A 24,090-nucleotide genomic window follows, 5' to 3' on the forward strand; every position below is an offset into this window, starting at 1 on the left:
ATACTGCTTAGTGAAAAAACAAAGTCCCAAAGAGTATATGTAAATAAAATTCAAAACTCTTTCATGATAAAATCATTCAACACACTAAGAATAGAGAGAAATGTCCTCAGCCTATAAAAGGCATCTCAGAAAAACCCATAATTAACATCATAATTAGTGGTAAAAATTTAAAAGCTTTCTCCCAAGATCAGGAATAAGATAGTAATACCCACTCTTGCCATTTCTATTTAGCTTTTTACTGGATGGTCTAGTTATGGCAATTAGACAAGGGAATGAAAGAAAAGGCATCTATATTGGAAAGGAAGAAGTGAAGTTATTTCTATTTGCAGATAACATGATCTTGTGCATAAAAAGTCCTAAGGAGGAATGCCTGGGTGGCTCAGTCAGTTAAGCATCTGCCCTCAGCTCAGTTCATGATCTCAGGATCCTGGGATTGAGCCCTGTGTCAGGCTCCCTGCTTAGTTGGGAGTCTGCTTCTACCTCTACCTCTGCCCCTTCCCCTACTACTTGCGCTCTCTCTCTCTCTCAAATAAATAAAGTATTTTATTTTTTAAAAGATTTTTATTTATTTATTTTGAGAGAAAGAGAGAGAGCGAGAGAGAGAGAGAGAAAGAGCATGAGAGGGTAGGTCAGAGGGAGAAGCAGACTCCCCATGGAGCTGGGAGCCTGATGTGCAACTCGATCCCAGGACTCTGGGACCATGACCCGAGCTGAAGGCAGTTGCTTAACCAACTGAGCCACCCAAGCACCCAAATAAAGTCTTTTTTTAAAAATCCCAAGAAATACATACATACATACATACAAGTAAACTATTAAAACTAATAAACTAGTTTAGTCAGGATACAAGATCAGTACATAAAAACAAATGGCATTTCTATATATTAGCAATAAACATTCTGAAAATGAAATTAAGAAAAAAATTCCATTTATAATAATAGAATAAAAATAAATTTTTTGGAATTAATTTAACAAAAGAAGTACAGAACTTGTACACTGACAACTACAAAATACTGTTGAAAGAAATTAAAGACATAAATAGAAAGACATCCGTGTACGTGGATCAGAAGACTTAAGACGGCAATAGTATTCAAACTCATCTATAGATTCAATCCAATCCCTGTCAAAGTCTCAAATGTTTGTGTGTGTGTGTGTGTGCAGAAATTGACAAGCTGATCCTAAAATTCATACAAAGATTCAAGGGTCTCAAAATAGCTAAAGCCATCCTGAAAAAGGAGAACAAAGTTGGAGGACTCACATTTCTCAATTTCAAAACTTAATACAACTTACAGTAATCAAAACAGCAGGGGTAGTAACATAAAAATAGACATATAGAACAATGGACTAGAATTCAGTGTCCAGAAATACACTCTTACATTTATGGTCAATTGATTTTTGACAAAGGTGTCAAGATAACTCAATGGCGAAAGATGAGTTTTTTCAACAAATGGTGCTGGGACAACACACCATGTGCCAAAGAATGAGGTTAGACCCTTTCCTCACACTATGTACAAAAATTAACCATAAATGGACTTAGACCTAAATGCAAGACCTAAGCTCTCAGAAGAAAACAGAGGAGTAGACCTTTGTGACTTTGGATTCAGGAACAATTTCTTAAATATGACACCAAAAGAATAAATGACAAAAGAAAGACTGGATGAATGGAACTCATCAAAATGAAAAAGTTCTGCTTCAAAGGATACCATCAAGAAAATGAGAAGATGGCCCTCAGAATGGGAGAAAATATTTGCAAATCATATACTTGGTAAGTATACATATACTGATACTTGTATTCAGAATACATAAATAACTTATAATTCAATAATGAAAAGACAAATTTTATTTTATATAAAAAGGAAAGAACTTAAAAAAAAAGGAAAGAACTTGAATAGAAATTTCTCTAATGAAGACATATAACTGGCCAATAAGCACATGAAAAGATGTTCAATGTCATTAGTAATTAGAGAATGCAAATTAAAACCACAATAAGATACCATTTTACTCCCAATAGGAGGGCTAAAATAAAAAAAGAGAGACATTAATAAGGGTTAACAAAACTCAAAACATATGTTCTTGTAAAAACATACACACAAATGCTCACAGTAGCCTTATTCATAATGGCCAAAAAGTAACAGAACCCAATATCTGTCAGCTGATGAATGGATAAATAAAATGTGATCTCTCTATATAATGAAATGTTACTTATCAGTAAAAAGGAACGAAGTCCTGATTCTACATTCTACAACATGGATAAAACTTGAAAACATGCTAAGTGAAAAAAATCCAGATTCAAAAGACTGTATGTTGAATGATTCCATTTATGTGAAATGTTCAGAATAGGAAAATCTATAGAGCCAGAAAGTAGATTACTGTTTGCTGCGGGCTGAGGGAAGAGGGTGGAATGGGAAGTGACTACTAATGGGTACAGGATTTCTTTTGAATGTGATAAAAAAATGATCTGGAGGGGCGCCTGGGTGGCTCAGTGGGTTAAGCCGCTGCCTTTGGCTCAGGTCATGATCTCAGAGTCCGGGGATCGAGTCCCGCATCGGGCTCTCTGCTCAGCAGGGAGCCTGCTTCCCTCTCTCTCTCTCTGCCTGCCTCTCTGCCTACTTGTGATTTCTCTCTGTCAAATAAATAAATAAAATCTTTAAAAAAAATGATCTGGAATTAGATAGTGATGAAGGTCATGAAATCTAGTGAATTATATATTTTAAAGGGGTAAATTTTATGTTATGTAAATTAGATCTCAATAACAACCACAGAAATCGGGGGGAAAAGGGTTATACATTGTGTCTTACCTTTTGTAGAAAAAAGAAGGGACAAATGTCTCCATTTACTTTTGCAAAAAGCAATGCAGGAAGAAGAAAACAGAAAACAATAAGGTCAGTTATCTACAAAGGGTCGAGGTGGAGGAACAAGATGTTTTCTGCTGCATGATTCTAGCTAGCCAATATTACAGAGTAACACACAAAGAAAAAATTGTTAGCAAATCACTAAAAATTAAGAGACTCAGTAAGGATTTGGTCATGTGTTGATTTCAAATTAGGAAAGAAGGAAAGGAGGGGAGGAGGGAAGGAAAGGAGATAAAATGATAGAAAAGAAGGAAGAAAGAGAAGGAAGGAAGGGGAGGAGGCGGAGAAGGGAAGAAGGGAGGAGAGAGGGGGAAGGCTAAGGGGAAGAAGGGGTGGAAGGGGTACCCTGGCATCTGCTGTCATAGTGGTAGCATGTCTCAGGTTTCTCTAGATAGGCTGACCTTTGCATCAGCAGGACAGCCCCACCGGGCCATGGGATAGGAGGATGCCTGCTGGACAGCCACCATCAAGGCATTTTTCTGAGCTGCTTGGCATGCAAGGGTCACTTGCATATTTTCCACTCCTGAATGGGATAAGAGCTAAAGGAAGAAAATGTGAAAGGTATTAGGAATTTCTGCCATAAAGAAACAGATGAAGTAGAGGATTTGAGATGACCACTTATTTAACACGTAAACATAGGAATCAAACTGCACGGTGAGCTGAGATCCTTGCTCCTTCTCGGCCAAAGGACTCAATTTGGTCTCTCTCTAAGCACCATTTCATCCCAGGAAGGCACCCTCCTGGCCCGATTTGCCCTGTAGCTGGACACCATCAGGTTTCTAGTCAGAAAAGGATGAGTAGGCTCCGATGAACTAGCATACGTGCCCAGTGGCAGCCTTTTAAAAACCGCCAAGATTAGATTAACGTTTAGAAAATCCACACACAGGCGTGCCTTGGTGACTCGGTCAGTTAAACATCGGACTTTGGCTCAGGCCATGATCTTGGGGTCCTGGGATTGAGTCCCGAAGTGGGCTCCACACTCAGCAGGGAGTCTGCTTGTCCCTCTCCCTCTGTCCTTCCCCCACCCCCACTCATGCTTTCTCTGACTGTCTCTCAAATAAATAAAATCTTTTCAAAAAATTCAAAAAGTGAAAAATACACAAATACAAACCTACACATACATGCACAGGAGCAAAGAAATTCATTTAAATGGAAGGGGTAAAATAACAGTACCAAATTTAAGAAGATCAGATAAAAGCTCCAATAACAGGTGCATATTTTAAAAACCTGGCACAAAGATGGTTCACAACATGTGCTTACTTTTAAAACCTAACAGAAGTTATTGCAAGCGGTGGTGCAGGCTCTAGAGTTCAAATCAGACCAATATGCACAACAAATAAGACAAGGTGATCATCATTATTTATGAGCTGGAAACTTTTTTTCTACATGGGATCCAAACATATGAATTAAATATGATTTTTAAAGAAATACATAAGCAAATTGCTTAATTTTACTTTAGTTTTCTTTAAAAAAATAATTTACCTTAAGGATGGCTTCCTTTGTATAAAAGCTGAACTTGCCAACCTGGTTCTCATCCACCTCAGAGATGGCTAAGACAAGGGTAGCAGGAGCATATCTGCAAGAAGAAACATGACATTGTTCTGTTGCTCTGTGCCATCAGTCAAGAGATGCCCTTTCTGATGGGACCAAATCGTATGCAATCAGCTCTGAGACATCCACAATAATACCAACTACAGATATTATACAACACTTGATATTTCTGCCCAAAGACTGAAGGGCTCTGGGGTCTTTTCAATCCTTATGGGACTTGATCTCCCTGCGGTTTCCTTGTGGTGACCACGGACTCCAAATTCTTTTCTCTTGATCCCAATTCTACTGTTTTATCCTGTTTCTCTTTGTACCTTCGACCTCATGTCCTCAGGCTCTTCACTAACTTAAGCCCTTTGTCCACTCCCTAAAAGCTGTCCAGTTCTTGCTCTCTTCCATTGCCTCAATAATTTTCTAAATGTTCTTTGCAACCATGTTTACGTCTTGGGATATGGTCCTTTGTCCATACCTATGAGATTTGGTCAAGTAATTGCTATCTATGAATCTTGGTTTTTTCATTTGTAAATGGGAGATATCACCTATCTCATAGGGTTAAGGCAAATATTAAATGGGATAATATGCATGAACATGATTTTTAAAATGTAAGCTACTATGCTCATGTTTGATATATGTTGTTGTTATAACAGCACTCCAAAGTGGCAACTTTAAGGAATTAACATACTTAAAATAAATGCAAACTCAAGAGACAAGATCCTTGGATGCATAAAGCTTCCCCTGGTAACTCAGAAGGCTCCCAGATCTTGTAGGAGTGTTGGGTCATTGTTGGGAGAACCAATCATAGCTTGACCAGGTCACAGATGATTTGGGCACTTTGTGCTGATTGGTTGATTCCAGTTGAACAAAAATATGCCCTATTTCACAACAGTGTAGAAGTCCAGCTCCAGTAGGAGGCCCTTGAAGAGCCAGAGAATAGCTTGGCTCCAGGATGGAGACCTAGTTAGCCTCATCTGAGGCCCAATCACCCTTCCTGCCTTCTGTGAGACATGTCTATATCCTCATGATAAATTCTCTTTTTGGTTTAGCTAGTGCGACAGGTTAGATTAGGAAATATTTTGCCTCCGGGGGACATTTGGAAAGTCTGGAGACATCTGAGATTGTTATAGTGGGGAAGAAGATGTGTTACTGGCATTTAGGAGTTAGTGATCAGGGGTCCTGATAAACCACTTCTGCTGCACAGGATAACCCCCTCTAAGAAAGAGTTATTCAACCCCAAATCTCAATAATACCGAGGTTGAGAAATTCTATTCATATTCTATCATTCTAACCTTCTCCATTTCAGCTCATGGTCTTTTTGGAAAAGAGAGGAGTCCTTTAACGTATTAACACATCAAAGTTACATTTTGAGCACTAAGCCACACTAGCAAAACAAAGGTGACTTTTCCCCCTTGGAGTCATCTTTGCTTTCCTTGGGCTGGGGCCAGTACCAGGAATCTCCAGGGACAGAGCTTGGACCCTCAGGGGAAGGACAGACTAGAAGAAAAGGAGAGAATAGGGAGACAAAGGTTTCTTCTCAGCACACATCAAAGGCTGACTCTGCCCAGAGGAAAAGGATTCTTTTCCCAACTAAGTAGATTCATGATCTGCTACTAGCCAGAGTGTTTTCTTTCCAGCAACGGGCAAAACCTATGGGGCATGAAGAAGTTTCACTGCTTTGAGTCCGCTTCTGCTGCTGGCCAACGAAAGAGTCGGACTGAGATATTGCCATGCATGTTAGATTCGTACATGATATTAGAGTTTCAAGGAAACAGCTTCTCAAAAAATTTGACTGACTTCTTCCTCATTCCAGGGAAAGTGAGAAGCGATCTGGACTTCTGGTCCATGCTTCTTGCCCCATGAGACAAACCCTCCCACCCCCTTATACCCAGAAGCAACATGGTCAACCTGGGCAGTGGCTGAGCCTGTGATTCTATCTTACTTGAGCTCTCTGATCCAATTCTTCCATTAATCAGTGTTTTTCAATTCGATTATCCCCTTGCACTGAGATCTCCCCCGACCCTTAGTAAAGAAAAAAAAGAAAGAAAAAGAAAAAAGAAATGGCATCATGATAGATGGAATATAAGAGAGGGAATTTGGAAATAAAATTGTATTTGTGTGCCAGTGGTAACAGAAATTATTTTTCACTGGCCGTTCATTCTACCACTACATTATTTTCACTTTGACCTTTTCAAGGCTCACCTGTCCACTTGATCACTGTCCTCCAGCAGAGAGGTGATAAAGACAGGAGGCGGGTGGTCCACTTTGTCTTTGAGTGATGCAAATTCAAAGTGAATGGGCCTCAGATACAAATGGAACTCTTCAAAACCCATCTCCCACGCCAGTTCCTTGTAGAGACTAAGAGGGGGGGGAGCAGTTAGATAAAGAACCAAGAGCATTTGCTATTATTTTCCACTAAAAGAAAAGTAAGTGGTAAGAAAACCCAAAAAATCTGAATAAGCACAAAAGTAAAAGTCAAAACAAGAGTAAGCCAAGTCCAGTATAAAGTGAATGAGTCATAAAGGTCTTGCATCCACTTTATGCTATGACGGACAGTTAAATATAGTAGTTAACGTGGGAGGAGATATGCTTGGGCACTTCCTCAACTCTCATTTCCTGCAAGCTGGCTTCTGTCTTCAGAGTGCTCATGGGGTCACCCATACTGCTTTCAATACAAGGCTCACTATTTTCTCTCAGAACTCTTTACAGCTGGTAACTGTCCTCTCTTTTGAGGAACATCTTTGTTCTCTTGGATCCAGGGTCTCTACACTCCTACGTCATGACTACTATCACTCAGTCTTCATTGGCTTCTCTTCTTCCTCTTTTATTTTCAAATCCTAGTATTTCCTGGGGTTTTAAAACCTGGTCCTCTTCTCATCTTTTCTGTCCCCTCCTTGGGGAGTTCGTCTTCCAACCCTGAGCCCTAATGATCAGCCCCTAGTATAAGAACTTGTGAGCCTACCTCTGTCATGTCCTCTGTCTGAGCTCTGCTCCCACATTTACATGGCTTGCAGCAAGGCCCTGTTCAGATGCCCCTCTGGCCGTTCAGCCTTAAGAGTCTAGAATGTCTCCCCACCCCCCAACATTCTAACCCATATTCTAACACATTTCTCCATTTTGAAAAGTTGGTACATTAAGGCTGAATTCAAAGGGCACCTTTATTAGTTTGCTAGGCTCCTGTGACAAAGTACCATAAACCGAGATTTGTCTCACAGTTCTGGAGGCTAGAAGTCTGGGATCAAGGTGTTGGTAGGGTTGTTTCCTTCTGAGGGCCATGAGGGAAGGATCTGTTCCAAGCCTCTCTCCTTGGCTTACACATGGCCGTCTTCTGCTTGTGTCTTCCCATCATCTTCCTTCTTTGTAGGTCTGTTTCCAAGTTTCCTCCTCTTATAAGAACACCAGTCATATCGGAAGAGGGCCCACCCTAATCATTTCATTTTAACTCGATTCCCTCTGTAAAGACCCTACCTTCAAATGAGGTGACATTCTGAGGCACTGGGGATTAGGACTTGAACACACGAACCTGCCAGGGGACACAGTTCATCCCTCAACAGTGCCTCTTTTATGAAGTTTTCCTTGATCCACTTATAAAGAATGAAAAAATACATTTTCTGAGTTCCTATAGTATTTTGGCTGTATGACTAAAATATCATATTAAACTGTAGTAGAACTAACATTTAAATTGTGAGCTCCCTGAAAACAAGGATCAAAAACTATGGGGTGGCAGTATCATAAAAGTTAATAAATATCTTAACTTATAGTTTGAATTCTGCTTCTAGTACTTTCTAGTTATGTGATCTTAGGCAAATTACTTAACTTTCTGAGCCTCTACTTCCTTGCTGGTAAAATATTAGTAAGGATATTCAGGAAATTCAATGAATGAATACACACACATAAAGTCCCCAGTACAGACCCTGGCCATAGCAGGCCCTCAGTAATGGTTGGTGGTAGATGACTGGACCCTTGAGGTCTGTATGACCTCTCATGAGGACTAGAACATAACTCATACATGTTTGCAACAGACCCTTTAACTCCATATCTTTCCTGTTCATAGAACATGTCCACTTGGATGTCTTCGCATCCACTACACACTCATACCTTAAACTTAATTCTCCAATCTCTCTGTCTCTCCTTCTTGAATCTTCCAAACCTCTGCAGGCCTGGCTACTGTCACTAACTCCTCCCTCACCTCCCTCTAGTCTCTCTACTGCTTCTGCTCTGCTATTCAACCTCATCATAATTAAGAGCAAATCCAGTAAATACTCAGAGGGACCGTGTAGGTCAGGCCTCATACCGGGTGATGGGATATCACAGGAAGAAACATGGACACTGTTTTTGCAACCAGAGAGCTTACACCAGCAGGAAAACTGATAAACCAGCTTTAAGCATCTAACTGAAAGGCAGTGTACTGACTGGAGAGGAAGCCCAGGTGCTGGGAAGAGGGCCTAGCCTAGCTGAGTGGTCAGAGAGGCATGTAGGGTGGCCTGGGTGGAGAATGAAGAAGTGAGCAAAATGGTCATTTCAGCCATTTAGAAAGCTCACTCTTGGCTGCCCTGGAGCACCAAGGGAACAAGACTTATAGACAGGGAAACCTGTGGTCTGCTCTCCCCCACCTAGATCCTTAGTCCCCCTACTGACCGAGCTAAGTGTACACTCTCCAGACTCATTTCTATTAGCCGGTGGCGGAGGGTCACGAGTTCCAGAAGTTTCGAAAATGTCTCCAGGAGCTGCACAGAAGAACCTTGGCTTTGGTTCTGTCCTTCGTCTGCAGCAGACTTAAGAGCAAGCAGACCTATCTCCTCCAGGAGAAAGGGATCTCCCATTACTTTAGCTGAAAACAGCTGGAAGAAAACAAAAGCACTTTTAAAAACTTAAAAAAGAAGTTCGTACATTAAGAAAAACACTGTAGGTGGCACAGCCTCTGGACTCTGATTTCCCGGGTTCAAGTCCTAGCACTGCCACTTATAAGCCTGTGTAATTTTGCTCTCACTCAGTTCCCTCATCTGCAAAGGGGGATAAGACTAGTAACAGCAGCTGAGAGGAACAAGTAGATAATAATTACCTAATAGAACTGTTGGGAAAGTTTAAGTGATTAATATATACAGAAGTGCCTGGTACATAGCATTCACTGTTATCATTGTTATAAATATTTTAAGCCAAAATAAAGAACAGAAGTAGAAATCCCTGATATTTTCCAAGTATTTTAGAGGCCAATAATAATAACAATTTCCTCTTCTAACTGCAGTTTCAAAATTTCTACATGTTTTCACATACATTACCTCATATCTATCTTCACAAGATCCCCCATGAAGTAGGAACCACAGATGCCATGATTTCCATTTCATCAGTGAAAAATGTGAAGCAACACTGCAACTTTCCAAGGTCTCACAGCAGTACCAAGAATAGATGTACACTTCCTGATTCCAAGTTCAGTAGTTTTACAATACGCTAAGCTTCCTTTACAGTGTCCTCGTGGAAGAGCCAGCCCTGGGCAATTTTTGAAATAACCTCATTGTTCTTTAACTCCCTCCTGGCATGGTTGGCTCTTCTGCTGTGATGTCTCTGGTACCTCCCCCTTACTCCCAGCAAGGACCCAGTTGGGGGCCCCACATCTGCCTTTCCTGGCTCAGCTCCCTAAGGGTGAACCAGTTCTCTTATCTGTCCACTCATCTACCATAGGCCTGTTTTACTTGAAGATGCAATTTCTCAATTCTTGGAGTCTTCCAAAGTGATAAAGAAATGCAGAAGACATGCAGAAACTCAGAAGACATGCAGAAACCAATTTCTGCATGTCTTCTGAGGGCAATACCTGCTCCATTTTTTGGCCTAATGCAAAAGGTTAATCTGAGGATTTATCATTTCTGGATACAAATTTGAACCCACTTTAAAAATAATAATAATAATAGCTAAAACTGGCATGGCATCAATGGGAAACTAGACAGGTATCTCAAATATTCACTATGAGTTATAAGAGAATTTAAAGTACATTTAAAAGATCTGGTACCATAATACAATGTGAAAAGACTCTGGAATAACTGGTAGTAAGATACAAGACTTGTAATTTTGGGATTTTGAGCCATACCCTCCTTCATACCCTCCTCTCTCTCTCTCTCTCTCTGTCTCCAGGTAGAATACTAAAGAAGTTAAGTATTTTTAAAATGAAATCAAAACCTTAGGAAATTAGAAAAAAGTAAGACATATAACATCTGGGAAACGATTTGCTTTCTGGATTTAGAAAGATAGACGAAGTCACAAAGAAAAAGATCAACAAGGAGCACCTGGATGGCTCAGTGGGTTAAAGCCTCTGCCTTCAGCTTGGGTCATGATCCCAGGGTCCTGGGATCGAGCCCCACATTGGGCTCTCTGCTCAGCTCTCTGCTCTCTCTACCTGCTTGTGATCTCTCTCTCTCTCTGTCAAATAAATAAATAAAATATTTTTTAAAAAAAAAAAGATCAACAGATTTTTTCTATAAGAAAATAAAGTTAAAAAAATAAAGACAAACAGGGAGAAATATTGCAGAAAATATGATAGACAAAAGAGTTAAGGCTTTCATTTAAGGGAAGCTCATGTAAGTAGACAGGAATGACATTAGGATTCTACGAGATAAATAAAGGGAAAGAACAGAAGAGTCACAAAAAATACAACTTGTAACAAGACTTTTGGAAGGATATTTAGTCTCAACAAATACCAAGGAAATGAAAATTAACAGTGCAATGTTACGTATATAGAGAGATAGATATATTTATCCTTATATAAATATATATAGACTCTATATGCTTACACCTAATACTGTATAATGTAGCATAGTCGGTACTCTTTTAAATTATTGGTGGCATTTCAATATTCCAAGTTGCATCCAAAGACTTAAATTTTGTTCGTGTGATTCCATTTCTAAGAATGTATCAAAAGGAATTGATTTAAAATTTGGAAAAATCTGTAAGCATGGAGATGTACCTTATAACATTTTTAATAATAATGAAAAATTAGAAACGACTTGAATATCCAACAATAGGGAAATAGTTGGATAAGTTGTGATTCATTCCTTGAGGGAATTATACTCATAAAGGTGAGAATAAAGACTAGTTAGCAGTATGGAAAAATATATAATATAATGTTAACTAAGGAAAACAGGGGGTAGGGTATGAAGGATATGATTATAACTATGTTAACACCCATTTGAAGAAGACTTGAATTCAGAAAAACTGTGAATTTATTGTGAATTGTGAATTTATTGTGAATGCATTTGAGTGATTATATTTAGGGTAATTTTTTTTTTTTGCTTTCTTCTTTTGCTAAAATTCTGATTATTTTTGATCAATTTAAAACTAATTAAAGTAAAATAAAATTTTAGTTTGGGCAAGAGGGAATAGGAGGCCAAGGCAAACACATGGAAGGGATATTTTTTTGCAGCTGGGACCCTTAAAAGTTCTTTCACCATAAGGTATGTACCCACACAGAGTAAGGTCAAACTGGAACCCAGGCTCAACTGTGATAGCCTTAACAAAAAAAGAAAAGAATTAAAATCTAACTACAAACGCCAGGTAAATCATTAGGCCACAGTTTGAACCACAGAACATTAGAGTTGAAAGGGACTTTAGAGACCATCAAGCTCACTTGCATCCTCATCTCCTCAAATACACAAACATAATGTTAGAAAATAGGAAAGGGAAACTCAGGGAGGCTAAGAGGCATGTTCAGAGTCATACAGGAAATTAATGGCAGGGCTGAACTTGAGTCTAGGTCCCTGACTCCTCATTCAGTATTCTCTCTCTTCTGTACCAGATCTCAGCTAAGGACAAAAAGAGGGAATTTCAGGAATAGTCTCAGTGAAAATGAAATATATAACTTTTAATAAAAATATATATTGTTGGGCGCCTGGGTGGCTTAGTGGGTTGGGTCACTGCCTTCGGCTCAGGTCATGATCTCAGGGTCCTGGGATCGAGCCCCGCATAGGACTCTTTGCTCAGCAGGGAGCCTGCTTCCCCTTCTCAGCCTGCCTCTCTGCCTACTTGTGATCATATCTCTCTCTCTCTGTCAAATAAAAAATAAAATCTTTAAAATATATATAGTTAAAAAATATATATATATATTAGGCCTGAAAACATTTCCCACATACCTATGTACATCTCCTTTCTAAATGTAGCAGTATCCTGATAAAGTAGAAACTTTGACCAAAAATGAAAAAAGAATTACACAAAAATGTTGGCAAGGCCTAGGACTATGATCTGTCTCTGGCCAAACAGGGGAGGAACAGAGCCAAACAGAAAAACATAGCTAAGTAGTAACATCTGGGTGGAAACATTCTCTTTGCCAAGGAACCCCCGCCTCCCCGACCCTCTTCAGAGAACCTACATCCCTCTGGAGCTGATTGCTGTACCAGGACTCGGGCCTGGCCGGTGTACGCCACGTATCCAGGGCCAGCCGCAGCACATGTCTCTCCAGCAAGGTAAAGCTGCTGGCGGATCTTGGTCTGCAGGTGTGGCGGGCCTCCTGGAGGAGGTGCTCAAGGGATCGGGGGATGAGTGATGCCAGGCCCAGGGAAGGATGGAACTCCAGCAGATAAATGTTTTTCAAAGCTGGGCTTAAAAAGAGGACCAATCAATGACAATTTTACACAATGAAGAACTTAATCTATTTCAAAAGATATTTGAATTTTTCATTTTTTAAGACTTTTTAAAATAGCTGCTATAATCCAGGGCATTATAAAAAATTAGAAGTTCAAAAGGGCCACAGAGGCCATGCAGACTCCACCCGATTATACAACATGCCCTTTGCTTTAACGTGAATCCCTTTAAAAGTGGAAGCTGTAAGAGTTTATTCCTAAAAGTCCAATCTGATTCTTTTTGCTTGTTTAATTAAACTTTTTCATTGTGAAACCATTTTAGATTCACATGCAATGGTAGGAAACAGTATACAGAAAGATCGCACATATCCTTTACCCAGAATACCCTAATGGGTCTTCAACTGTATATGGTAAACCTGTAAACATTAACTGGCATTTGGTCAAAGATTTGAAAACAACTTAAAAATGAAAATATAACTTAAAAGTAAAAATATTAAACAAATAATATCCATGACTGGTTTCTATATTTTTCCATGAGTCTTTATCCTTTTCCTCCAAAATGGTAATAAACAAAGAGAAATTGTAAACTCTGTACACAGCTGCTGGAATCATTCATGTTCTCCATAAGAATGTTCTATTTTATAAATGGGTGAGACCAGAAATGAGAAAATGCTTATCTGTGGGTATTCCTTTCAAAATAGAGGATACAGCATAAGTCAAGGGCCTTTCCATATCTACATGGTACTAAAGAGCGTAAATACTTCTTAAACCTACGCAAATGGGATTCTTCTTTGTTCTAGGTCTTAAAACAGACAACCCTAAGGTTGGAAAGGAATCTCATTAAGCAAATAACATTGGCTTTGGAGACTGTTCTGACAGGTCTTTGTACCCATATAGTTCTACCGGGTTCTGCCACAAACCCATTTCCTGAACAATAGAGTCTCCTCCATAGCCAGCTCCCCCCCAACCCCGCCCGCCACCCCCCGCCCCAGCTGATGTCCCAAGCTTGTTACAGTGAAGAAAACACTCCTGAGAAAGGTCCGTGGAGAACATGCTGTCTTGTGCCTGGAACTCCCAGGGCTCTTTCTCAAGGGATAAGGTTGGAACATAAGCTATGAAATCCCCCGACAACCTGCTGGTCCCCAGGAGGATTCCATAGCCCAGTGTGGCAATGTCCCACTGAAAGTGTGCACTAGGCAGCAGCGCCAGGCCTCGGTTGTTCACAATTGTGCCCTCACCTCCCAGCACAGGGGCCTGAGAGCTATAGGAGCTCAACAGGTACTTGTTACATGTAGGAAGGAGCTGGACAAGTTCTCCACCCTTTGAAGCCCATAGAGAGATGGTGATCACGGGCCATGCAAGACCAGCCTGGGGCTTATCACCCACTTGCCGACTCCCTCACTACCCTCCACAGCCGGGAAGGAATGGGAATTCAAACCACACGTCCAGGGGTTGATTTAAAGTTATGTACCTTCTCTGAGTGATCTCGGGGAAATTTAATTTGCTCCTTAAAGGGGTAGGGGTCACAAGGTGAGTCTGCAGAAACCTTTTTGGTTTCTAGAATAAATAGCTTCCTAGAAACTAGAATAGATTCCTAGAATAAATAGATTCCTTCTTGAGACACTTTAAAGCACATCCAAGTTTCATATACATTGGCTTACATGGTACTTCAGATTAAACCCTCGGATGACATTTTAAGAGTAACTACTTTTTTTTTAATAGAACTTCTCAAGGGGAAAGATTCTGTACCTAGTGGTATAATTTTAAATTCTAGCCTTGTGTTCTTTATTACTTACAGTAATGCTTACAAAACAAATGGATATTGAGCATGCAAGAGAAACGGGGCACCCGGGGGCTCCGTGGGTTAAAGCCTCCACCTTCGGCTCAGATCATGATCTCAGGGTCTTGGGATCAAGCCCCGCATCAGGCTCTCCACTCAGTGGGGAGCCTCCTTCCCCCTCCCTCTTTGCCTGCCTCTGCCAACTTGTGATCTCTCTCTGTCAAATAAATAAATCTTAAGAAAATCTTAAGAAATCTTAAGAAAAAAAAAAGAGAGAGAGAATCCCTCTTTGAAGGCCTTTATATCCCCTTCACTCATCTCCCCAAATAATTGAGAGGTACTTTATAGACTATTTAGACTTAACATCATACACTTAACTTATCTAAGAGATTAAATGTAAAATGTCTAAAGACAAAGCCACCATACCAGCTATTGTTGATGGAAATAAGTTGTTTGCAAATTATGTTAAGGGGAAGTCCAAAGTTGCTGCTATCATCTGGACGGCCTTCCTGCCAAAGCCTCTGGACATACTCCCGCTGACGCTCGATCTAGAAATGTAGCATAAAAGTTAAAATTAGAAAAGTTAAGCATTCCCATGGCTGTGAATTATGAGCCTTGATATGCGAAGAACAACAGTCCTTTGCGTCCCTTCATTATTTGACTAATTTTCACTCAGACACGGTCCTGAGGATTCACTTACACGAAGACATGCTGGTCTTTCAGTCTGAGCCCAGGGTCAGCCAAGAAAAGCAAAGGCAACCAAATTCAGACAATCTTAGGAGGCCCAGGAAAACTTTCTGTCAAATAATTGACAACAAGAAAAAAATTCTAGCCAGGTCTCGGGTAAATGCACTGTAACAATCCATCTCCTGCTTACTTCCTGCCTCTGGCTTTCCCCCCAGAGGACCTACAACTGTAATTTTTCCTTTAGCGTCCTAAAAATAGCCACAACACTTAAAAATAATAATAAACCTCACTTTATACATTCAAAGCTTCTAAAGGGGGTAAGTTCATCCTACTTTCAATACCACTAAACTCTATCATCTAGTGAAAATAAGCTTTCTATTTTTTGTGGACCATTAAATGTAATTAGGGTTGGAAACTTCCTTTTAAGACCGTAGTTATGCTTGGAATTCAACAATGCAAATGAGCTTTCAAATAAACACGCCGCACGCGCTGCCTTAGAAAACCTGGATTCTGAACACGCGATGAAAGGAAAACACTTTTTGGTTCTGGCCTGGGTTTTCCATCATCTTCCCATATGTGATATTTTAAAACCCAAAAGTACTTACGTGCTGATTGAGGATGCCCCTCACTAGCTCCAAGTGAAGCCTCAGGCAGGTGCCCTCATCTCGGTAGGCCTTAAGGAAATAAGGGCGGCTGAGATCAAACCTCGGGCGTCTGTGCATTAGGTCAGTGATCACTTGTGCTAAGGCAAACCTCTCCTCAGGGTCCAACACATGCTGGTAGGCTTCGAAGTAACTGTCAAGAAGCTGCGGATAAGGTTTGTGGTCAGGGAAGAGCGGAGGCAGCCCTAGGCTCCAGCAAAGAGAAGGGAGCCCTCCATTCCCCCCGACTTTGGAAAGCCCCCCGGGGCATCAGCAGCAGAGAGAGGGGGCTCAGACCCTTCAGGTACCAGCCTGGGGCGGGCAGCGGCAGCACCAGTGCAACCCCAGGGCCCTTAGTAAACCCACAGAGGTAGGGAGGGCAAAGCAAGGAACACTAGTTTTGCCTGTGTCCCCTCTTCCTCTGCTCTCCACAACAAAGGGGGCGTTATCTAATGAATAAGATAACATCTAATCATTATAAGCTCCAATGAGACGGGGCGGGCAATGTCACTTGGTCAGATATATTTTTCTGCAATCCCATTCTCCAAAGACTCATTCTCCGCTTCCATTTTACTCCAGCACCAAACATGGAGTGGCTTCCTCCCCTCTTTTTTTTTTTTTTTTTTTTTTTTTAATTTATTTGAAAGAGAGAGAGCACACAAGCCAGAGGTGGGGAAGAGGCAGGAGGAGAGAGAGAAGTGGGATCCCTGCTCAGCGGTATGGGACTCCATCCCAGGACCCCAGGATCATAACCTGAGCCAAAGGCAGATGCTTAACCAACTGAGCCTCCCAGACACCCCTTCCTCCCCTCTTATGCTCAGCAGCATTTCTGACCCCTTTTCTTTAATAGTTGGCCCACATTCCACCTAGAAATGATAGGGGGTGGTAGAATGGAGGGCTGAGGTAAAAGTCCCCTAACTACAGAGGCATTTACCCCAGACAGGACTGTTAGGAAGGGCTTCACGTCCAGAACTCTCAAAGGCATGCAGGGAACTTCTTTTCAAATGGAGGTCACAAACCTTTTCTAAAAACCAAAGAAAGCTCCCAGACACTAACCCAGTAACCATGGAAGAGGGTTCTCAGGGTGGGAATTCAGAGACGCTCTTTATTTTGCTTTTACATTTTTCTGTGACCTTAAGAATTTATGTTCTGTATATAAATTCTGTTTGTGTGCAATTAGTCATGGTGCTAATCAGGAAAATGCTCTTGAGAGATCCCTGGGCTGGGATCCCAAACAGGGACCTAAGGGTAAGATAAGCAGTTCTGGACAGTGTAATTATGGTTCAGGGCTGTCACACATTATACTAAATATATTAAGATGTACTCCTATCCCAATCAAGTACTTTCTTTTAAAAAGGTTAAATGATATTCATAATCTTGCTTTTTAAGTTATTTGGCTATGAGCAACACAATGAATTAGTGATCAGCTACGATTTCTGGGCAGTATACATTCAGAAGTTCTTATGAAGTGAGAAGATCTGATCTATAAATTTTCAAATGTAATGAGATGTTTAGAAGTGCTCGGTTACCACGTTTTTACATTTTGCTGACACTAAGCGTTTATTGATAATAATTTTGTATTTTCTTTTCATATTTCAGAGTCATGCATGTGTTTTTTCTCAAATTGCAAACATTTTCAATGGAACCTGCAAAGCTCTTAGGTCCTAAACACCGAGTCCACATTGCCTGATGGATAAGTCGGCTCTGACTGGGAGCTTTTAAGGCTTTATTCCATTCATTCCACAGCAGAACAAATTCCTTTCCTCCGAGGATCTAATCCAACACATCCTCCCTTCGAGTTTTTGCTCAAGATGTCCCTCCCCAATCTTCTTCTTCTTTTTTTTTTTTTTTAATTTATTTGACAGATAGACATCACAAGTAGGCAGAGAGGCAGGCAGAGAGAGAGAGAGGAGGAAGCAGGCTCCCCGCTGAGCAGAGAGGAGCCCCATGCAGGGCTCGATCCCAGGATCCTGGGAACATGACCTGAGCTGAAGGCAGAGGCTTAAACTCACTGAGCCACCCAAGTGCTCCCCTCCCCAGTCTTCTTTTGCTAGCTCCTCTTAGGCAGGTTTCAGTGTTCTGGAAGGTGTCAGCTCCCATTGTAGCCATATCACCAAAGTCACATTGGCTTGCCCAGGGTGTGCCTTTAATTGGCAGCAAGGAGTGAATTGTTGAGGTTACAGGTTCTACCAACCTGACAGCCCAGCACACTTTGACGTGTATCAGAGAAAGTGTGTGTCTTGTTTCCTTGGGTGTTGCTCTTCCCCGTGGCTTAAGGCCAGGAATTCAGCCCTCCTCTTAACAAACTAAGAAATTTCCTAAAAGGAGACAAGAGCTCCTCTTTTTGTCTGGAGCCCAGAGCTAAGAATGCAAAACCAGAAAGAACTGAGAAGGTACAGCCCTACTTGAATACAGGTGACAGCCGTGCAGGAGGCAAAAGGAAATAAAGGACCCACGTGAAAGGAAAAGCCAGGAGCGTCTCTGTCTTGCCACTCATGGCTTCCAAGGCTCCGGAAAGAGGTAAACACTCGAGAATCAGTAGCAGACCAGGAATCAAATACTGCCTTATTAATAGATAGTCCAGTATCTGGCTTTCAGTGCTAAAGCACAAGGAGGAAGGGCCTGGGGCACTTTACTTAGCATGCGGTTTTGCAGGATACCCTTCGGGAAACATTGGTCTAAGGGATCTTAGGTCAACCTTAGCACAGAAAGGAAAACACCAAAGGAGGCTAAAAGCTCAGAACACACAAGGCGTTCTGCAGGCTAGAGACCCACATATCTCAGAGTGAGAAATGAAGGAAGGTAGAGATTGCCAGGCCTTTAATGAGTCCCAGGGAAAATGAAGCAAGCAGGGTGATCTAAATTACCTTATCCCCCTGCTGAGTTCTACTCTAGAATAGCATTCAATGATTAAATACCAGAAGACAAAGCAGAAATGAAGGAGTGGTGGGTAAGACAGGTCTCACTCAATAGCCTGGAGTGGGGGGAAATCAGAAAAGAAATAATTACTTCCCTAAATCATTCTGGACTAACTTGAGCCTTTCTGACTGGCCAAGGCAATCCCAGGAGCTGGTTTATAGCATTTGTATGCCTTGACCTGGTTTGTTTGTTTTTTTGGTGTTTGTTTTTTTTTTTTTTTTTGGTACAAAGCGTCCTATTGTTTGGCTATTTGGCAAAAGGTCGTGGGGGAGAGTTCTTGCTGGTGATTTCAATCTGCTGATACCAGGTTGCAGAGGTTGGCACTAAAAGGCCAAGCTCACTTGTGTTGTTCATAGGATTGCCAGATTTAACAAATAAACTTAGAGGTCATCGAGTTCCATTTGAATTTCTGATAAATAACAAACAACTTTTTAGTATAAGTATGTCCCAGATACTGTCACATTTTACTTGGCAGCCCAAGCTCTTGAAAAGGAAAATGTGGCTCTCTTTTTTACATGAAATAGGCTTTCTCAAGCATTGACCTCGACCTTGAGACGCTCTCAGATGGGCCCTTACATAATTTTATTATTAATTCTTTCCCAACAGGGGTAAGACCATGATCTTTCTGCTTCACAAGGTTCTATTTATGATCTGTTTGCTAACTGGCCCATTTCCATTTAAACTCTGGGCTGGTATTTGTCTAAGAAGTCTTCCTAGCCTGTCAAATGTCACCTGTGTGTGTCAAGGGCCAAATATCAGGCAAAATAATATATGGTACACATTGATGGGAAGTCTCAAATATTGGAGAAAATAGAGAAAAAAAAAGCCAAAATGAATAATCTCAAACCTGAGTTTGTATTATTTTTACCCCAAACTCTATATTCTGGGACTTAAGAAACTTTAAAAAATAAGCACTTTAGGTCAAATGAAAGTGCAAAAAAGAAAACTCAATGCTAGGCACAATCTGTCACAGTTTTATTTTGTTTTGTTTTGTTTTTAAGTGCTCCAAACATTTATTCAAACTACCTTGAAAAATGTGTCCTCTGGTGGTTGTAGACAGAATTAGCATTTGGGCCACGTGTCCCTTAGTGGCTGGTACAGCTGATGCCTGGCTTCTCTAAGAGTTCTTAATCCACCTAAATTCATATCAGCTCTAATTTTATGAATGTTTATACATAATATGGTTACTTTAAGGATTTAAGACAACCCAGTGTGTTTGAGCAATTCCTAACTCTGGTGACTCCAATATATTTAACAATCAAAAACAGCTGAGCAAACTTGGCAGGAGAATCAGTACTGGGAGAAATCAATTGTACTCTAGATAAAAATATGGTTTATCCATTAAAAATAGGCTCTTTTGACAAAATTTCTGATTTAGAAGGCCACGCTTTCACAGTTTTGGCATAGATGGCTCAGGTTTTATAGAGAACGTATTGTCAGGGTGAGAAAGGAGGAAGACATTTTCATTGATTTTTTTTTTTTTAAAGTTAAAATAATTTCATTTACCATAGAAGAAACTAGTGGAGAGCCCTGGTAGCTTAGCACACAGAATGAAGCGTGGGCCAAAGCGTGGAGAAATCCGTTTGTTTTTCAGTCCTTTTGTCCTTCTATTCTTCTCTGGGCACTGAGTCCTGCCTGGGGCCTCTGTAGGAGGCCTAGGAGCCCTGAAAGGGGAGGCAGGGAGAGAGAGTCCAGAAAAGGAGGGCTGCTAAAAACTCATGTCTGGACCAATAAACTCGTCAAGTTTAGAGATTCTGTCTTATTTACCTTTAAGGTGGCCTTTTCAATTACTACGTTCTGAGTCTAGATCTCTCAGTCCATCAAAGTTTCTAACTGCCAGATCAAGGTTGCAGACGCAAACTCTACGGAGGCCAGTTCCCCTTGAAAAGAGGAACTGGATTCAAAGCCCAAGGCTCCCACCCTTTAAGCCCAGCCAGGTGTTTTCAAAAATTGGGTGACCTACATCTCTATGAGTAATAGACCAGAAAGTAGACGAAATGGTAAACTATCTAATCTACTAGAAAAACAGTTCAAAGAAAACCTTCCCACTTCCCCATCTTCTGACCACATCACAGCGCACTGTAAGCTGCCTCCCACCCCCATACCTCTTCTGAGAGTCCTACGAAGCTGGCAATGACCCTGATGACTGACCCCACTGCCCCCCGTCTTCAGGAGTCACCTTTCTTGATGTTTCTCTGCACTCCACACTAGTAACTATCCTCTCCTACTTCAAAAAAAAAAAAAAATTTTTTTTCCCTTAGTGGCTTTCAACACACTATTCCTTCCCTTTTCCTCCAGTTTCTTTGGCTTCCCCTTTTTCTTCTTGTAGATTTTTTTTTTTTTAAGATTTTATTTATTTATTTATTTAACAGAGAGGGAGAGAGAGCGAGATCACAAGTAGGCAGAGAGGCGGAAGCAAGCTTCCCACTGAGCAGAGAGGCTGATGTGGGGCTCGATCTCAGGACCCTGAGATCATGACCCGAGCGGAAGGCAGAGGCTTAACCCACTGAGCCACCCAGGCGCCCCACGTAGATTCTTATTCTATGCCCTTCCCCTACAATTTAAGTGTTACCCACGGCTGCAGCTCAGACATCTCTGGCTTTTCCTAGTCATTGGATTCATTACCGTGGTTCAATGTTCACTTCCATACCTCAGCTCATACCTGCTCCTGACTTTCAAACCTCCAGCTCCCACAAAACAGGCACACCTGTTTCAGCAAACTCTCCTCACATGCCTGTTGCCATGAACTCAGTAATACTATCTTCCCCTCTAAAGTCCCCCTCCTCCTGCATTCCATTTCGGTTAATAGCCTCCTCCCTGACCCTGAGAAAGTCCTTTTTAATTCCTTACTCTCTCACCCCAACATCCAGTCTTCAAATCCTGCCATGTCCATTTCTGCACCATTTCTGCAAAGATTTCTCGAGCCTGACCCTCCCTCCTGTTCTCACTCGTCCATCCCTGAGGCAGGTCCCCTCCTACCTCTCCAGGTCACTGTTGCAACAAGGGCACCTGTTTTCTGCAAGAGCTCTGCTCTAATCCATTCTCCACACTAGTACCCGAGCAGCTGTTGAAAACAGGGCTACGATCAAATTTCGCCTTTGCTGAAACTCACTAATGACTCTTTCTTTGCTTATAAAATACACTGTAAATGTGGATTAGCAGGCCTTTCACAGCTGTACCCAGACACGTCCTCCGCTCGTTTGTCATCATGCCTTCACGCCTAGTCACAGTAGCCTTCTTGTCCCCCGGTTCACACCTCCCTGACATCCCTCATGCTGTTTCCCTCGCTTAGGAATTTTTCCTTCTCTGACAGACAACATCTGACTCATCTCTTAGGAACAGGATTCACTATCTCTTCCTCTGAGAAAACTTGCCAACATTTCCTTTACTCCGGTAGCCCCCCACAGGGCAAAGAGCTCCATTGTGGTCTCTGGGGATCTCACGTGTGCCTTAGCTGTAAGCTGTCCATCGCCGAATTGTAGTTTTTACTTAAGCGATGGGATCAAGCTCTATAGACTAGAAATTCCTTAAAGGTAGATTACCTTCTTGTATTTATCCGTAGGTTCCTAATGTCTGGATAGTACCGGGTACGGGGTAAATACTTAATGTTTGATGGATAAACTCCCAACAGTTGGTGACCATCAGAAGGGCTCATAATCCACGGCGAGTTCACAGGTGAAGAGCAGTGTTTCATTTATCACTGGGATGTGAGCCACTGGTGGTGCGATGATGAATTTAGCAACCTTCTGTTTCATTGCTTGAAACTCACCCTCATAACTTGTTGCACTGAGCATAGCTCGACCAGCTGCTTGCCCCACAGGTGGTGTATTTCTAAAGGCTCTAATAAGGTCAGTTTGTGTTGAGCAGAATGAGGCTTGTCCCTGACAGCACAAAGAATGTGAATGGAACCATCACCCATTCTCACTAAACACATACATAAAAGCCTAAATTATACAGACCTCTAGCAAATGATGCCTGTAAGATAAAGCGGTATCCTTCCCATTTTATTTTTTTTAAAAGATTTATTTATTTATTTATTTATTTGACAGAGATCACAAGTAGGCAGAGAAGCAGGCAGAGAGAGAGGAGGAAGCAGGCTCCCCGCTGAGCAGAGAGCCCGATGCATGCGGGGCTCCATCCCAGGACCCCAGGATCATGACCTGAGCTGTAGGCAGAGGCTTTAACCCACAGAGCCACCCAGGCACCCCTTTCCCATTTTATTTTTTATTAACAAGGAACCACAGTAAAGAAAATAAAATGTATTATTCACATCCTGACAACCAGCTGAGAGGATTTAAATAAAATAATTATTTATTTTATTAGGAGACTGCCTGAAAGCCCCACTGAGTTTTTTTCATCTCTGTTTTTTCAATACTGGCTTTTGTAAGAAATCTTTAACAGATGTTTTGTTTTCTAGGGAAAAATACCTGGCGCTTGTTTTCTAGAAGGGCTGCTTCCCAAGTCCACATGTCATACAGCACAGCAAATCTGTCCACACTTGCATGGGCCCGTCCCCAGTCCTGGCCAGTATTTGACTCGCTGCCCTCTTCGTGACCTAGAAGAGAGAAGGGGATGAGAATGACCAGAGACAGGCCTTTCCATGAAGCTACTCTTATTAGCCCTTGAACTGTCAGCCCCATCTCAGGAATGAAAACACTGAATCGGTCCCAGGGATTCCTAAGAATCAGCTGGAGGGCCACTGGCAAAGACTGGGACATACTTGTTGACTTCTGAGTCAGTAGAGGTTTTTGTCTTTACTCTTCAATTTTAGTTTTAAAGACTAATTTTAGAAATGTAACCAAAATTCAGTTAATATGAAATCTTCACTAAAATGTCCTCAGACCTATAATTTAAAGGCCAAACACACATTTCTCCTTCTCTAAAAACAGGTCCCTGGTGGTTTAACAACAAACCCAGTTTAACCTGCTATTTCAAGTGATGTTAGTTAGCCAAGTAAAAACTCTTCAGAGAAGTTTCTAAGATATCCCTTAATTGGGTTAATTACTAACTTAAATCAATAAAGGTAATCATTGTAATTATTCTGTTAAGATATTTTCCCACTACATGAATGTTAATTTTCAGCATCAGCATGATTATTGCTTTTAATA

At 41.2% G+C, this 24,090-nt stretch overlaps 1 protein-coding gene across 1 annotated transcript in view; it reads right to left on the reverse strand.

Moving 5' to 3' along the window:
- LOC122909007 overlaps positions 1-24,090 on the reverse strand; it is a 157,865-nt gene that overhangs the window by 86,064 nt on the left and 47,711 nt on the right. The window contains 8 exon segments of the mRNA XM_044252938.1: positions 3,251-3,388; positions 4,332-4,425; positions 6,594-6,749; positions 9,030-9,232; positions 12,745-12,973; positions 15,162-15,283; positions 16,028-16,228; positions 23,410-23,537. Of these exon segments, the coding sequence (XP_044108873.1) occupies positions 3,251-3,388; positions 4,332-4,425; positions 6,594-6,749; positions 9,030-9,232; positions 12,745-12,973; positions 15,162-15,283; positions 16,028-16,228; positions 23,410-23,537 (1,271 nt within the window).

Source organism: Neovison vison, chromosome 1 (genome assembly GCF_020171115.1).
Source record: "Neovison vison isolate M4711 chromosome 1, ASM_NN_V1, whole genome shotgun sequence".
NCBI lineage: Eukaryota > Metazoa > Chordata > Mammalia > Carnivora > Mustelidae > Neogale > Neogale vison.